Source organism: Coenobita brevimanus, chromosome 23 (genome assembly GCF_032717465.1).
Source record: "Coenobita brevimanus isolate Jiangsu-jjx chromosome 23, ASM3271746v2, whole genome shotgun sequence".
In the NCBI taxonomy this organism is placed as follows: domain Eukaryota; kingdom Metazoa; phylum Arthropoda; class Malacostraca; order Decapoda; family Coenobitidae; genus Coenobita; species Coenobita brevimanus.
The window spans coordinates 53,629,680-53,645,985 of NC_136976.1; the positions used below are offsets into that span (position 1 = coordinate 53,629,680).

At 40.3% G+C, this 16,306-nt stretch overlaps 1 protein-coding gene across 1 annotated transcript in view; it reads right to left on the minus strand.

Annotated features, from left to right (window-relative positions):
* Nucleotides 1–13,598, minus strand: part of LOC145392973 (uncharacterized) — a 327,964-nt gene extending 314,366 nt beyond the window's left edge. Inside the window, exons 1-2 of the mRNA XM_080267267.1 lie at nucleotides 13,553–13,598; nucleotides 379–558 (exon numbers count right to left, since the gene is read on the minus strand). Of these exons, the coding sequence (XP_080123393.1) occupies nucleotides 379–545 (167 nt within the window). The 5' untranslated portion in view covers nucleotides 546–558; nucleotides 13,553–13,598. The remainder of the gene's footprint in view (nucleotides 1–378; nucleotides 559–13,552) is intronic.
* Between the last annotated feature and the right edge of the window lie 2,708 nt (nucleotides 13,599–16,306).

Genomic DNA, 16,306 nt, shown 5'->3' on the forward strand with positions numbered 1-16,306 from the left:
ACAAAAGTGGATTTAGTTTCCCGATTTCCCAACTGGAGCCCAGGTTAGGTCAGGTTAGGTTAAATTATTAAGTAGTTAAGCAAGGTTAGGCTACGGTTTATCCATGCCTCTCTCCCTAGCAACTGGATGCTTCCTGTTTAAACCGGAGCATTCGTACGGATAATTCTATGAATTACTGTACCACTGAACCATTGGGTCACAGCCCGGATATACCGAAAGCTGGATAATCCGAGCCTGGATAATCGAGCTTCCACTGTATGTGTATATATATATATATATATATATATATATATATATATATATGTATATATATATATATATATATATATATATATATATATATATATATACATTTTCGGTTTTATCATACACACATACCTTATTTCTGGAATGCGGGCTTTGTACACCTTATAGTCAATTCCTTTGAGGTTGAGTGACTCGATATCATGAGGGTAAGAGATGGTGAGTTGTTTGAGAAGCTGGTGGCCATGGAAGTTGACTGAGCGTGTCACCATATCCCGGGACAGCATCTCTATTCCGGTCATTTTGTCACCTTATCTGAAAGAAATTACAAAATAACCTTAACTAGAAATATTTATGGCAGTAGTAATAAAATATTAACTACTGTACAGATCACCAGAGGCTTGTACAACATACTACTGCACAAACAAACAGACCCACTGTTTACGCAGCTAATATAGTAAAACCTCGATATGACAGACTTCAATATAGCGGAATTCGCTTTTATCAGACTCGAGGAGCCAAGTGGACTAAATTCTTGTGCTCAGGAAAAGTCCAATAAAGTCAGAAACAGTCCTCTCTTGGAATAAATGAATAAAGAAACAAACGGAGGAGATATCATAATATCGGTCCCTCCTCTCTCTCTCCTCCTCCATTCCTCCCCCTCCTCCCCATTCCTCTCTGGTGAGAGAGAGAGAGAGAGAGAGAGAGAGAGAGAGAGAGAAAAGTGAAACTGAAAATGAAAATTAAAGTAACTGTGAAAGTGAGTGTAAAAATGAGGGTGAAAGAGAGCACACAAGTGAATATGGAATGTCAGAGTCAAGAGAGAGAGAGAGAGAGAGAGAGAGAGAGAGAGACACACACACACAAGTGGCGTCCCCTTGGCATAAACAAATGAGGGATATAGGCATAACCTTGGTCCCTCCTCTCTTTCCTTCTATATTCCCTCCCCTTCTCTCTGTCTCAAGTGAAGGTTAGTGAAGGCATTGTGAAGGGGAAAGTGAAGGTAGTGTGAAAGTGATAGTGAAGGTGAAAGTAAAAGTGAAAGTGAAGGCAAAAGTAAAAGTGAAGGTGGAAGGTGAACATGAAGGTGAAAGTGAAGTCAAAAGTGAAAATGAAGGTGGAAGGTGAAAGTGATGGTGAAAGTGAAGGTGAAAGTAAAAGTGAATGTGAGTGAAGTCAAAACTGAAAGTGAATGTGAAAAAGAAGATGGAAGGTGAAAGTGAAGGTGAAGGTGAAGGTAAATGTAAATGTGAAGGCAAAAGTGAAGCTGAAGGTGAAAGTGAAGCTGAAAATGAAGGTGGAAGGTGAAAGTGAATGTGAAAGTGAACGAAAATGAAGGTGAAAATAAATGTAAAAGTGTAGATGAAGGTGAAAGTGAAATTAATTTGAAAGTGAAGATGAGGGTGAAAGTGAAGGTGTGAGTGAATGTGATAGTAAAAGAAGGGAGGACAAGAGTGAAAGTGAGCGAATAACTGTAAAGGTAAATATGAAAAAGAGAAAGTAAGGTTGCAAGTGAAGGTGAAGTGGAAATTCAAAATGGGTGATACTGAAAGCGAGTGTGAAGGTGAATGTGAAATGAGCATGGAAGAGAACATGAAAGCGAATGTGAATGTCAGAGTGAACTGAAAGTGAAGATAAAAGTGAATGGGAAGGTGAAGATGAAGGTGACAACGAAGACAAAAATATGTGAAGTAAAACTGAAGTGCCCAGTGCGGAAAGAGAGAGAGAGAGAGAGAATAAATGCATGAATGACAAGCAAGCCTCTGTGCATAACAAAAGGAGGAGGAAGTCCAGATGTTGCTTTTATCGGACTTTCGCTTTTTTTGGACTGGCTTGGGCCCCAATTAGTCCGATGTAGTGAGGTTTTACTTTTCTTTATTCTTTTTTTTCTTTTCTTTTTCTTCCACATCACCCCATTATTTGGTTACTGTATATGTTGTAGGTGGGGGTGCTCACCATCCACTCACTCGATGCAGTGCTGCTCTTGGGTGATTGCTCTTTCTTCTCGTCTATCCTTCTTTCCTTCCTTCCTCTTCTGTCTTTCTTTCCTTTATTCTTTCCTCTTCCTTCTGTCTATGGGTGACTACACTCCCTCTTCTGTCTTTCTTTCCTTCATTGTTTCCTAGTCCTTCTGCCTATGGGTGACTCTACAATGCGTGACTAGCCAAATGGTTTCCTGTCCACCAGGAAACTATTCATTGTGCTGGGTGGTAACCATATAACCAAATTAAGGCGCATGGTGGTTTAGTGGGTTATTATGGCGCACCAATCGAATTGAACCTGAGCAGATTTATATTCAAGGGGTGGTTGACGTTTACTGCTCAGGTAATGCCACTCTGGGATGAGTGAGGCTGGTCACTCTCATCTTAAATGTCAGTACCAAGTTGTCTAGCCCTGGGCTTCTATGCTTCTCATGGGGCAACACAGGACTGGATGATGGATGGATGGATGTGGTTATCACCAGGCAGTGTAAGTGGCTTGTCACAAGATGTAGAGCTACCTGTAGTGGAAATAAAAATAATGATAAGTGACGGGGGGAAAAAAAAAAAAGAAAAAAAAAAAAAAAAAAGAGAGAAAGGCAGACAAGGATAAACCACAAATAAGGTAAAGTAGGTAGCACTACATCAAGTGAGTGGATTATAGTCAACATCACCTAAGGGGGTAAAAGTTGCTGTGCAGAGAGAAATGCAAAAAGCATGAAGCACAGTGAAGACTGTGGAAGTTTGGTTCCTGCATGCATGCCGGATTTGTATTTCTTCATCCAGTTAACAGGAACACCACACCAAGCTCCACATCACCCCATTATTTGGTTACTGTATAGCTATGGTTACCACCAAGCAGTGTAAGTGGCTTGTCACCAGGTATAGAGCTACCTGTAGTGGAGATAAAAATAATGGAAAGTGACAAAAAAAAAAAAAAAGTGAGAAAGGCAAACAACGGAAAACCACCATTAAAGTAAAGTAGGCAGCACTATACTGAGTGAGAGGGTTATAGTCAACATCTCCTATTGGGGTAAAAGTAGCTGTGCAAACAGAAATGTGAAAAGCATACCATAAAACACATACTGTATTCGTTTGGTGAATGGTGGGCATCACCTCCCACGATTTTCTCAGTACCTGTTCTGACTTTCTTCAAACAGACATATGGATAAAATCACACTAATTATTATCATGTACAAAAAAACAGTACCTGAACAAGAATATAATGGCTGGATTACAGCATGCTCAATATTCAGTAGCACTTGTCATCTATCTATCTATAGCCCAACATCCTAATCCCGCAAAGGGTGGCCGCAGACAAAACGCCTCCAAGTCGCTCTGTCACCCACCACTTGACTACCCTCCCCCCAACTCACTCCCCCCCTCCCTCATATACCTCTCAACTCCATCCCTCCACCTCATCCTCAGTCTTCCTCTCCCTCTCCCTCCCTCCACCTCACCTACGTATATCCCCTTAGTCAGTCTTTCATTCTCCATTCTCTCCACATGTTGAAACCACCTTAGTGTATTTCTCCTAATCTTCTCAACCACATCCTAATCCACCCAACAACTTTCCTTCACTTCTTCATTTGTCAACCTGTCCCTCTATGTCACTTCACATGCTCCTAACAAGTAACTCATTTCCACTGCTCTCACTCTTGGCTTGTTCCCCTCTTGCAAGGTCCATGCCTCGCTTCCATATGCCAGGGTAGGGATCACAATACTGTCATGCAGTGACTTCTTAACTTCCATGCTCACCTCCCTATTGCTCATCACTGCTTTCAGTGAACCAACAACCTTCCTTCCCTTCTGTACCCTTTCAAGCACTTCATCCCCCAAAGTTCCATTCTTACTCATCACACTACCCAAGTACAGTGGAACCTCGGTCCTCGAACGTCTAACATGTCGAACAAATCGGACCTCAACCAAAAAATTCAAGAAATGTTTGCTCCAGAGGTCGACCAAAATATCGGACCTCGACCAACCTGAACGTAGCCAAACGAAGGGAAGCTGGCCGACCGACAGTCACGCGTCCACCTTTGTTGTTCGTCAACATGGTCGTCCTGCTGTGCTTCACTTTTTTGTTGATTCAGTGCAGTATTAGCCCCTAATAATGGCTCCAAAGAAAGCAAGTTCATCCAGTACTGCTACTGGCAGTGAAAAGAGGAAAGTAGTGCGGAAAATAATTGAAGAAGTGGAAAAATTATTGCTTATCTTCATCAATGAGCAACAGTTAGCAGGAGACAGTGAGTATATAATTTGTGAAAAGGCAAGAGAAATATACAGTCACCTCGTCAAGGAAAGCACTGGTACCAGTGCTGAAACTTAAATAGATAAGCATCTGGGGTCTTGGAACGGATTAAAATGATTTACATTATTTCTTATGGGGAAAATTAGTTCAGTCCTCGACCAATTCGGTCCTGGAACAGCCTTCCAGAACGGATTGTGTTCGAGGACCGAGGTTCTACTGTACTTGAATGCACTCACATTCTCCATACCCTCACCATCCAACCTCACTACATTCTGTGACTTCATTCCTCTCAAACACCATAACTATACTCTTGTTTACATTAACTTTCAGATTCCTCCTCCTACACATTGTCCCAAATTCATTCACCAAACCTTGCAACTCCCATTCATCTTCACTCAACAATACTGTATCATCAGCAAACAGCAACACCGGAATCTTCCAAATCTCACCCTCATTCATTAGAGCCAGCCCCACATCCACTGCACTACCTTGCACCTCCATTACAACCTCATCTATGTATGTATTAAACAGCCATGGAGGCATCACACAACCCTGTTTCAGTCCCACATTGAGATCATGCCCTTTATATTTCAGTGCCTCAATTATACTGTTTCATGGGGTATTATCGTATTGGTGGAGTAATATCAAGAACTTGATTCTTTTCTTTTTAATTCAGCAAAAACTAAGAAATGCTTTTCAAATGTTTCTTCCTAATAATGAGTGTGTTCCTTATGATAAAAGGCTTAGTTTGACACCAATTTTGAGTTCATTTATGTAGCGGACTGTTGACTGGCAAAAGAAATATGAGCCATACCAAAGATTTTAAACTGCACTCGGGAAATAACTTTGTGCACCCATCTAGAGTAGTGGTACTCTGTTTTAGGGTAGCTCTACACTGAGTGGCAAGCCAAATGATTTCCTGTAAATCAGGAAATCATTAGCAACGCTGGGTGGTAACCTTATAACCAACCAATACGTGTTCCCTACATGACAAGTGGGTTGGCAGAGGGTTAGTGACCCTCCCTGGAAAACAAATAACTAAAAATACGAACAAGCAGCCTCCGACCAGTCCTGACCAACAAGTGACGACTAAGGACTGAACAAAGGACGTGGTCCGGCATGTAACGTGGAATGTGAGGGACGCGTGAGCTGAAAGAGAAAGAGATTGTCCAAGTGCTTGAGGGTGCAAAAGTGGATATATATGGAATAACTCAGACTAAATGGTGAGGTGATAATGTGAGAGAATGGGAGTACGGATGGGGTATATATGCAGGAGTGGGTCAGAATGAAAGGGCAAAAGGAGCATACTGTATATTATTGTGTGCAAGAAATGGAACGAGAATATAAGAGAGTATGGATTAGTTGGCTCAAGGATTGTGTGGGTAAGACTGAAAGTTGGACAACAAATGTGGGTGTCTGTTTGTGTGTATACGCCAACGCAAGATCGTGTTAGTACAGTAATCCCTCCAAGAGCCGACGTAATAGAGCAAAAGACATGTCCGGGACTTGGGTTTGTCCAGGACTTGGAAAAATGCCCCCTGGACAGGTACTTATGGACCCTAACCCAAACTAACTTTGAAAGCCACCTAAATAACTCCCTACCAGACATGCACAGCACCTATTTAAGACCCTATTCACACAAATAAGGCACAGAAAGCATGAAATAAATGAAAAGGAACCAGAGAATGGGAAATTAGAAGTGAGTATGGAAAATGTTTGGCAGTGTACAGCGTACTTACAACACGTCTGTGGCTGTCACGAAGATTAACCCGCCTCCTCTAAGGCTCTGACGGTGGTGAAAATGCTCTTGAAGCACATACAGTAATCTAGTGTTGTGCTGCACTTAATCCTCTGCACTGTGAATTATAATTGTTTAACACTGCACATTCTGTTCTTGCTTGTGCCACGCCAGTTGCAACACGCCAGTTTGCACTCTGCACCTAATCTTTTGTACTCTGAATTCTAATTTCTTAACAATGCACAACACTGTAAATTCCCAAGTGGTCAAGTAGCGAGGTATTGCAGTTTATTCACAAAAACGAGCACGTGGGGCAGCCATTGTGACGAGTGTCTAGTCACGACAGTAGTTAGGCGGGAACTGGGGAGGGGAGGATGCAGGGGGGTGCTCTACTACATGCAAAAATACAGCTGTTCGGCGCTGCACGCCAAGTTCAAAGTACGGCTGAAATCATATCAGATTTTTTTTTTTTTTTTTTGCTTTTTAATGTTTTTTGGCCATTTTTGGTTTCCGACGGCCCGAGCCCAAAATGTCCAGGATTTGGGGTGTCCAGGATTTGGGCATCCGGGTCTTACAGGGATTACTGTAGAGTGAAAGAAGACTTCTCGACAAATGTGGAAGCGTGCACGGAAAAGTCTAAAATGAATGAGAGACTGTTTTTGATTGGAGATGAGAATGGAAAAGTAGGGAATGTGAAGGTGGATAGAGTGATGTAGTTGGTTAAGTGGGGTGTGCCGGCAGAAGTTGACGAGAATGACAGTGCTCTAGTGGACATTTGTGTCAGGAAGGGGTTGATGTTGTCTTGAGACAAAAAATGATCCAAAGGTATATGTGGTAGGCCTAAGTGATGAGAAGGGTGGATGGTGAACTGAATGAGAAGGCAATGACTGATTATATGTATGTGGATGACAGAATTAGACAGTGTGTAATGGATGTATGAGCATATGGAGGTTGGAGAGTGGACTTTCTGACCACCACTTGCTGGTGGTGAAAGTCAAAGTTCAAATGAAATCGAGGATTAGAAGGGATGGACATGAGAAAGTACAGTAATCCCTCATTTATCTGGACATAATTAGAGCCAAAGGTATGTTCAGGTAGTAGCAACATCCAGATAATGAATACTATTCCCCTCTTATACCCAGACCCTACCTATACCCAACCTCCAACCTATACCTATTTATGTACACATACCTGTACTTAATTTGGCAGTGTTTTCCGGTCATTCAGGCATATTTTGACATCAAAACACATGGGACTATCCAAAGTAATGCTAAACACCGAGAAAACCATGCAGAAAAAACACTGAAACCCAAAAAACACCCTACCTATACACTACTGTACGTATAGTACTATCTATCTATTGCCAGGTGCCATAATCCCTTAAGAGGTGGCCACTTGACTTTTGAGTTGTCTGTTTTAAGGGGAGGGGCACTAACCCTCCACCAACCCACTTGTTCACACTTAGGGAATAGTACCTCGCCTTATTTTGGCAGTGCTTTCCAGTCATTCTGCCATATTTTGACATAAAAACATACACAGGATTATCCAAAAAGTTTGTCAACACAAAGAAAACCATGAAAAAAATAAAAAAAAATAAAAACACCCTATCTATACAGTACAGTACCCCTCCTATTTTTGGCATTGTTTTCAGGTCATTCTGCCATATTTTGACATCAGATTACACATGGGAATATCCTACATAAACTTTTACACCAAGGAAACTATGAAAGAAACCTAAAGTTACCCGCTAAAACATTCGATTGGGGCACTTACCGGCCAGTAATATTTTGTGGCAATCCCAATTTCGGGAGGAGTTAGGTTTAGTTAGGATGGATTAGGTTACCATAAGGTAGGTTAGGTTAAAAGAATGGTGGATATGGGGGGGGCAAAGCTGCCCCTTGTTAGCTTTGACTAAGTTAGATAAGGTTATGTTAGGTTTGGTTAAATCTCTACGTTTTCCATAGCTTTGACACTTATTAGTGTTTTCTTTTGCCCATATCTGAGTATGATACACTGACATGTTCAGTTAATGCAATGGTTGGTAAACAGCATGGGCAGTCAGGGAGATTGCTGATAACAACATGACATGGGCAACCTGGTCGCTTCCTTAAACACCAAAAAATGGTCAATTTTCAGAAAACTACACTTATCGATCCAGGAAATCTGACACAACCACGTTGTAGACCACGTTATTCTAAATATATTCCACTATACATTTGTTTTTGGAAATGTATACTTAACATAAAAATCCTATATAATATTACCTTAGTAGGCCTGCTTCTTCCTTAACCTTTATCATTCTTTCTGTGCCTGCCCTCCTCTCTTCCCATTTCTCCCAACTTTCCTGTCACTTCTTATTGCTTTTCTTTCCTTTACAGGTGGCTTTACATTGAGTAACAAGCCAAACAGTTTCCTGAAGTCAAGAAACCATTTACAATGCTGGGTGGCAACCATATAACCAAGCCATACATGCTTCTTACGTGTCACACTAGTACCCTTGTTTGGAGCAGAAACTTGGAAAAAGTTAAAAGAAAAAGAAAGAAAAAAGGTTAATGACATCCAAACAAAGTATTTAACCAAACTAATCAAATTACCAAAAACGACACCTAAATGTGCCCCACTATATGAAACAAAATCAATGAAAATGGAACATAAGATAAATACAAGAAAATTAGAATCTTATATGGAGCTAAACTACAGAAATGAGGATGCAATGGAAGTACAAATGAAACAGCTTAGTGAGGAAAATGAGGGAGAATACGAAAAAGAAATACAAGACCTGAAAAGGCTATATAATATTACAGAAAATATAACAAATATGGAACAAAATGAGGCAAAGAAAATGATAAGTAAGGTACAAGAAAAGAACAGAGAAGAAATCATAGCTGAAATGAGATAAGGAAACAAAACTAAAGAAGCAGCAGAACAGGAAATAGAATATTTAGTAAAGCTGAATTCTGAAAAAGCAAAAGTTATATTTATGCTAAGAAAGAGAATGCTTGATGTTAAGGCAAACTACAAAAATAAATATGAACAAAATTTACTGTGTGAATTATGCATGGAGGAAGGAGAAATGCAACTTCATGTTTCACTGTAAGGCATATGAAGACATAACGGAGAACATTTTTTTTTTTTTTTTTTTTTTTTTATAACAGAACGGAGGAAGGAAAAACAAATGGAAAAAAAAAAATAATCCATACACCAGATTACTGGTGTCCTCTGTTCATAAAATATCTGTAACAGTTAGACTTGAACAGTTGTAGGTTGAAATTTGGAGGAAAACAACTCTGGGGAAGCGAGTTCCAGAGAGATGCAGTTCGGGGAATGAAAGAATTCTGATAGGCAGAAGTTCTGCAATATGGTTGAGTGACATTCCAGTCATGAGCGCTACCAGATGCCCGTGTAGCACGAGGGAAGGCATGGAGAGGTGGCACCATGGATGCAACTTCGTCTGAGCATTTGCCAAAAAAATATCTGTAAAATAATGCAAGGGAGGCAACATTCCTTCTTACTTGCAGGGTTGGTAGTTTATATGTAATGGCAGGGTTGTTAATGATTCTAACAGCTTTATTCTGAATTTTGTCTAGTTGTCTTAATGCAACCTCTCCACAACCATCCCACAAGGGTGAGCAATATTCAAGCTGAGAGCGCACATGACTCTTATAAATTATAGCCAACTGCTCATCGGCGAAGAAGTTACGGACTCTGTACAATAATCCAAGTTTCTTTGAGGCGGTTTTAGCAAGTGATCTGACATGAGAGGTCCAGCTGAGGGCACTGTTAAGTGAGACACCAAGAATTTCAATACTTTTGGAGATGGGAATATTAGTAGCACTGAAGGTAATGTACGAATCTGGCAATATCTGTCTATTAGTAAACTGTATATATTTAGTTTTACTAGCATTAAAAGAGACAAGGTTGTTTTGTCCCCATTCACTGATTGTAGATAGATCTTGATTAATGGAGATGGCTGTACTGAGTTGAGAGGTAGAGATATCAGACTTTGTAATTGGATGTCTGAGTGTGAATGAACTATGTAGTGTTGAGTCATCTGCATATGAGTGAATGGGATTGTGAGTGACAGATAAGAGATCATTAATGTGAACCAGAAATAGGGTTGGCGCCAGAACTGATCCCTGCGGCACGCCGGCGTTAATTGAGTGGAAATTTGAATATACATCATCTACTTTTACTCTTATTTTCCTGTCACTAAGATATGAAGAAATCAAAGGAACAAAAGACGTTAGTCCATAGCAAGGGAGTTTGGACAGCAGGGAACGGTGCCATACTCTGTCGAAAGCTTTAGAGACATCAAGAGCTACTGCATGAGTTTCTCCAAAAAGATCAATTGACTGATGGATCGTATGAGTTAAGAGATTGAGTATGTCAATGGTGGATCTTTCGCGGCGAAAACCGTATTGTCTATCACTAATTAAGTTGTTGGATTCAAGATGTTTAACAATATGCTTATTAATTAAAGTTTCAAATACCTTACCAAGAGAAGATGTGACAGCTTTTGGTCTGTAATTGGAGGGGTCAGACGAACTTCCTTTCTTCGGAACTGGGTGGATATTGGCTTCTTTCCATGAATTTGGGAATAAAGAAGTACGTATGCATAGTTTGAATAATTTAGCTAGGACAGAGGCAAGTTCAGGGGAACACTTTTTCAAAACAATTGGCGGAATTCCATCTGGGCCTGGAGCTTTGTTGGTAGGTAAATTGTCTAGGATGGATTTTACGAATCTTATCTGTATTTTAAGTGGGGCAATTTCGGGAGAATCAAGTTCCAGTACTGAGACATTCTGGCTGGTATCATCTATGGTAGAGTTTCTTGCAAAGGTACTAGCAAAGATATCTGCTTTCCCACGTGGGTCATTTGTAATATTGCCATCTGAAGATTTTAGTGGGGGAATGGAAGATGACTTGTTAAAGTTATTATTGAAAGAATTAAGAGTTGACCAGAATATTCTATTGTCATTAGGGTTGTTAAGTAGTTTTGATGCTTGCTTTTGAAGAAAGTTTGATTTAGATAGATTTAATACAGCTTTTGCATGATTTCTAGCAATTTTAAATTGGGAGAGTGATTCAGATGTTTTTGATTTTAAGTAAGAGTTATATGCTAATGACTTTTGGGCTGTTGCTCTGGCACAATTGCCATCAAACCATTTTGGAGAGTTTGATCTTTTAGTGAATTGTTGACTTGGTATGAATAAATCCATACCAGCTAGTATTAAGTTGCAAATGTGGGACTGGGTAGAATTGGGATCACTAGAGAAGAAAGACTGCCATGGAACATCAGCAAGATAATTTCTAAATCCATCCCAGTCTGCCCTGTCAAAGCGCCATCGGGTCACCCTGACAGGTTCGGAATGGGGAGGTGTAGGAGGGTTAACTAATGAGGCTTTGATGAGATTGTGGTCAGAGGATCCAAGTGGTGACAGTGGAGAACATAATAATAAAGGAAACAATTCAAGAAAATTATATAGTTAAAGTGGCAGAAACAGTAGAAAAAAATACAGAAAAGATGAAGTATAATACTAAATATGAGAAAGGAACAATTGAAATAGATAAAGGATATGGAAAAAAAAAAATAAAATAGAAAAAAAAATGCCATCTGTTGTAAAACAGAACTCCTGGACAGGAGAGTGCACCAATAACAAGTGGGTTGGTGGAGGGTTCATGCCTCTCCCCCTAAAACAAATAACTCAAATGGCCACCCCTTACGGGATTATGGCATCAGGCAATAGACAGATAGATAAAATATTACCTTGGATCACCCCTCAGATTCAAACTTTCACATCGTTCTTACTGGCTATCATGGTAGCTCCCGTGCGTGATGTCATACCAATACAGTGCATGCTCGGATGTCCTGTCCAGTGAAATTAAAATCAGCCAAAAGGCAGACCAATCAGTTCATTGATAGCATCAGATTTTCAAATTTTAAAATCTCTTTAGTCAATTCAACGATGGGTTCCACTTGTAGTGGGCGTGCTGTGACTGAACAACGAGGCCAGAGCTTGTTTCTTTTAAGTATAATCAGGAAATCGTGAATTTCCTTCGCAGTAACGGTGTTCTGCCTTCATCCCCGAAGTGTAAGAAGTGTGGAAGTGACCTACATTATAGAGAGGACCTTCATTGGTGGTACTGTAAGAATTTTAAGTTATGCAAATTCAAAGCAGAGGGCATGTGGGTTTAGAGGACTGAGGCAAACCCTTCCACCTCATTCCCTTCTGACGACAATTAACATAAGGTAAGGTTAGGTTAGGCTGGGTTTGGTTAATGTTAGGTTTGGTTAGGTTAATAATATGGGGGGGTCTGGGGGGGTGAAGCCCCCCCCCAGTTAAGGTATACAATTCAACCTATGACATTGATTTCAAAACGAAAAGTATTTTTTAAGGTCAATTTTAGTGTGACTTGAATGAATTTGATCTTTGTTTTTGTCGGAAATCATTCGTTTTGGAGACAGGCTTGGGTAGGCCTATCTATAAAATGAGTGACTTCCGACAAAAATGAAGGTCAAATTAATTCAAATCACACTAAAATTGACCAGAAAAAATATTTTTGGTTTCGAAATGGAGAAATGTTTTCCAAAATTTGACCCAAAATATTGGTAAATTTTTTCTTTTCCCAATCACTTCCTGCAGTCACAACTCTGCAGTTAACTGTGTTTTTGCCTGTACCAAAATTACCTTGAGATAATAAGATTATAATAATATAGGTGAATCGGCATGCCCATTTCATAAATGATTACTAAAGGTTGACTTAAGAGCTGTGCAACATATTGAGTCTCATTCTTCCTTCTTAGGAGTCTGGAGTTATGTTTTTTAAACATTATCCCACATTTCATACACTTATGCTGTCACTGAATCAATTCAAAGGTAGGTAAAAAAAAATTTGTTAATTTTGAAGAGGTGGTCTATTCCTCCTTGCTGATCACCAAGATGTTTACAGTACTTCTTATTCCCCACTACCATAAATAATTATAGGTAACACTTATTACATCCTGCATATATACTGTTGCGTCCCACCACCCAAAGCCACAACCTACAATAAACAAAGCAAGAACTTGGTATTTTTACACTAATTCCCTCCCTAAACAATCCCAGAATGCAATTATATAGCTCATGTAGCTAACATAATTCTTTTTTTTTTTTTACCAAGGCTTACTAAAACAGTATGCCTTCCTCAAATTCTTTATCCTCTACATACTGTGCTGCCTACGAGCAGCCCTTTGCGGGTCCCAAAATGATCCAAGGCAACTTGGTATTTGCTGTTGTGACAAGACTTCAGGCACCTTAAGGTGTGCAGTCCCCTCGCCGCACAGCCTGGAAAGCTACGTACGTGCCAAGGATCCTTGCCATGAAATATATCTCGAGGAAGTTTCAAACTTTACGAGGCAAAGCGAGGAGGTATTTAATACTCTGTTGCTCTGCTAGATGGCAGTGCTGTCGCCTGTTTCTGGCGGCGCTATATGTAAACAAAAACAATACACATTGTGACAGTCACAGTAGGCATCTGTAAGAAAAAAAAAAAAAAGTGTGGGAAGCAAAGGGAAACGCACCCCAAGCTATGATGTTTCACCTGTCTCTCAAATATTTTACGAGATGAATAACCGAAGTCAATTTCTACTTTCAAAGTATAATGTTGGTGCTCTTACTTCACTAGGAACATGGTAACCGCTCCGGGGTGACGTGCTTCCTGTGCATTTGTTATAATGAGGGACTTTCAGGTGTCGTCTGCTACCTAGCTGGTGAGCCCTATTTCAGTCAAGACCTAGAAAAGTAACATAACTATTGTGACTATTCTATATGTCTGGATACACTTACAAGAGTTAGCAACACTATAGACCATTAAAGTCACTAAAATAATCGTTGATAAAAAATATCATGCCCATGAATGAATACTTTTGACTGGCTATTATGTATATGCGTACATTGAGCTTCCATCCGGCAATCCCTCACACACAGTCATTTCGTTAAGTTACCGATGAGTTCAGTGGAATTGGCTTTCATATCTACATTCGTATCGTCTTTTTGAGTAAGAATAGTGCTTTCTTGAAGCTTGTCATTGACTCAGTTTTCTGAAATTTAATATCTGCCAAATACCGCCACATGACATCTGTTTCCATACGCCATAGGCGACCGTCCCTATGGCGGGATAGAACATAGCTCACTTTTCGCTAGCTCTCGGTGAAGGTGGATGTGTACACGTTTCATTTACTAGACCATTATGGCGATTAACCAAGGTTTTGAAGTCCAATATTTGCATGATTCGTATGATGTACCTTGATTTATACAATGAGGATACAAAAAAGACAGTTACAAGTTAGCGTAGTGCTGCTACATGAGCGTGTTATTTTCTTAACTATGAGGACGTAAATAATTTTATTCTTTATTCCGACGACTTTGTTCAGCTCAGGAGAGACTGAACTGGATGATACAGCTTCATTAACCCCTTTCAGTATGAGTATTCTAAATGCTATATCGTTTGGCAGCAAGAATAAAACTGTATATCATCGGACTGAAAGAGACTTCTGACATCACTTTCTCTTTCAGAGGGCTCAGAAGCTTACCTGATCATTTGGTACACGTTTTATGATTTATTTTACCATCCCTGCCAAAAATTGAAGGAACATACATGATTCTAAATAGCACGGGAGACTTGGTACGACTTCTCTCTATATTACAAATGCCACCGGGAAGGCAGTTTGTTCCAGTCTGGATGTGTATTTTCTTGGGAGTATGCACTTACAGGTTAACAGGTAGCTAGGAATAAGAAATGTAGATACTGTAGCAACTGCAAAATAATTGTGTAGTCACAGTGGTAAGAGTTTCTGAAAAAAGAAGTGGATAGGAAAACACTCACAGAAAACAATATTCAGCATTTATTAGGTAACAGCATGCAGTGCTGCTCTTGGGTGTCTATCCTTTCCTTTCCTCTTTCCTTCTTTCTTTCCCTCCTCTTCTGTCGTTCTTTACTTCATTCCTTCCTCGTCCTTTTGTCTACGGGTGACTACATTCCCTCTTCTATCTTTCCTTCATTCTTTCCTCTTCCTTCTGTCCATGGGTGACTTTACACTGAATGACAAGCCAAATGGTTTCCTGTACACGTTAGGTAGCAATACATTAAGAAGCTGACCCTTCGCCAACCAAGGATAAGAAACATCCTTGTCGCCAACCACATTCTACTTCTCCAATCATGTTTCGCCTTCGTCTGTTTTTGTAAATACTCTCGGTGAGTCGGTGGCCTCTTCTCATATCCGGGACTGTCCCTCTGGTGCTCATGCGCGAGTGTATTAGAGAAATGTTAAGAGGTAAAATTTACAAACTAATAAATTACAGGTAAGACAATGACTGTCATGTCGAAAATCGGTGTTAAGTGTAATGCTGTTTTTAAGGCGACTTCTCGACGTAAAAACACGAGCACTGGAACGGGGTCCTTTTACTAGACCGGATGTAATGCACTAACAAAGGAACAGGGCATAAAAAGAGACAGTACACCGAATCACATCTATTGCTTAAATTCTACTCCTTACAGTGTACATACACAATATTTGACACACAATAGAACAGAGATACAATAATACACTCATTGACATAACTTGATCCAATATACATTTACACAGGGCAGTCATGGATATGTGTTACTGAAGGGAGAAACCTGTACTGTACACAGGAAAAATCATCTGGTAAATTACCAATATGCTGGGAATCGAACCAGGGACTCTCAGGTGAGAGCCAGGCAGCATACCACTACACCACGACCAGGTAAAAGTTAACTCACGTTGTCACAATCTTGTAACCAACGTCCCTCCGCCCCCACTGTGGGCATCAAGAGGATGAGTTAACCCCCTGGCACTCGGGCAAGTAGATGCTTTTAACCCGCGCCGTCCCGAGGACGTACTTCCACGTCCTCACGTTTTGTCACAGCTAATCCCGAGGACGTACTTCAACGTCCTGCAATTGCAAGGTTCATAATTTCCACAATTTTCAATTTTCGCGAGTCATTTTTGGTACGTATACACGGGACACCTGCCTCAACAAGATGCCAGGCAGAGACAATGCCTTACCCAGCATGACCTCCTCCCCCCCCTGC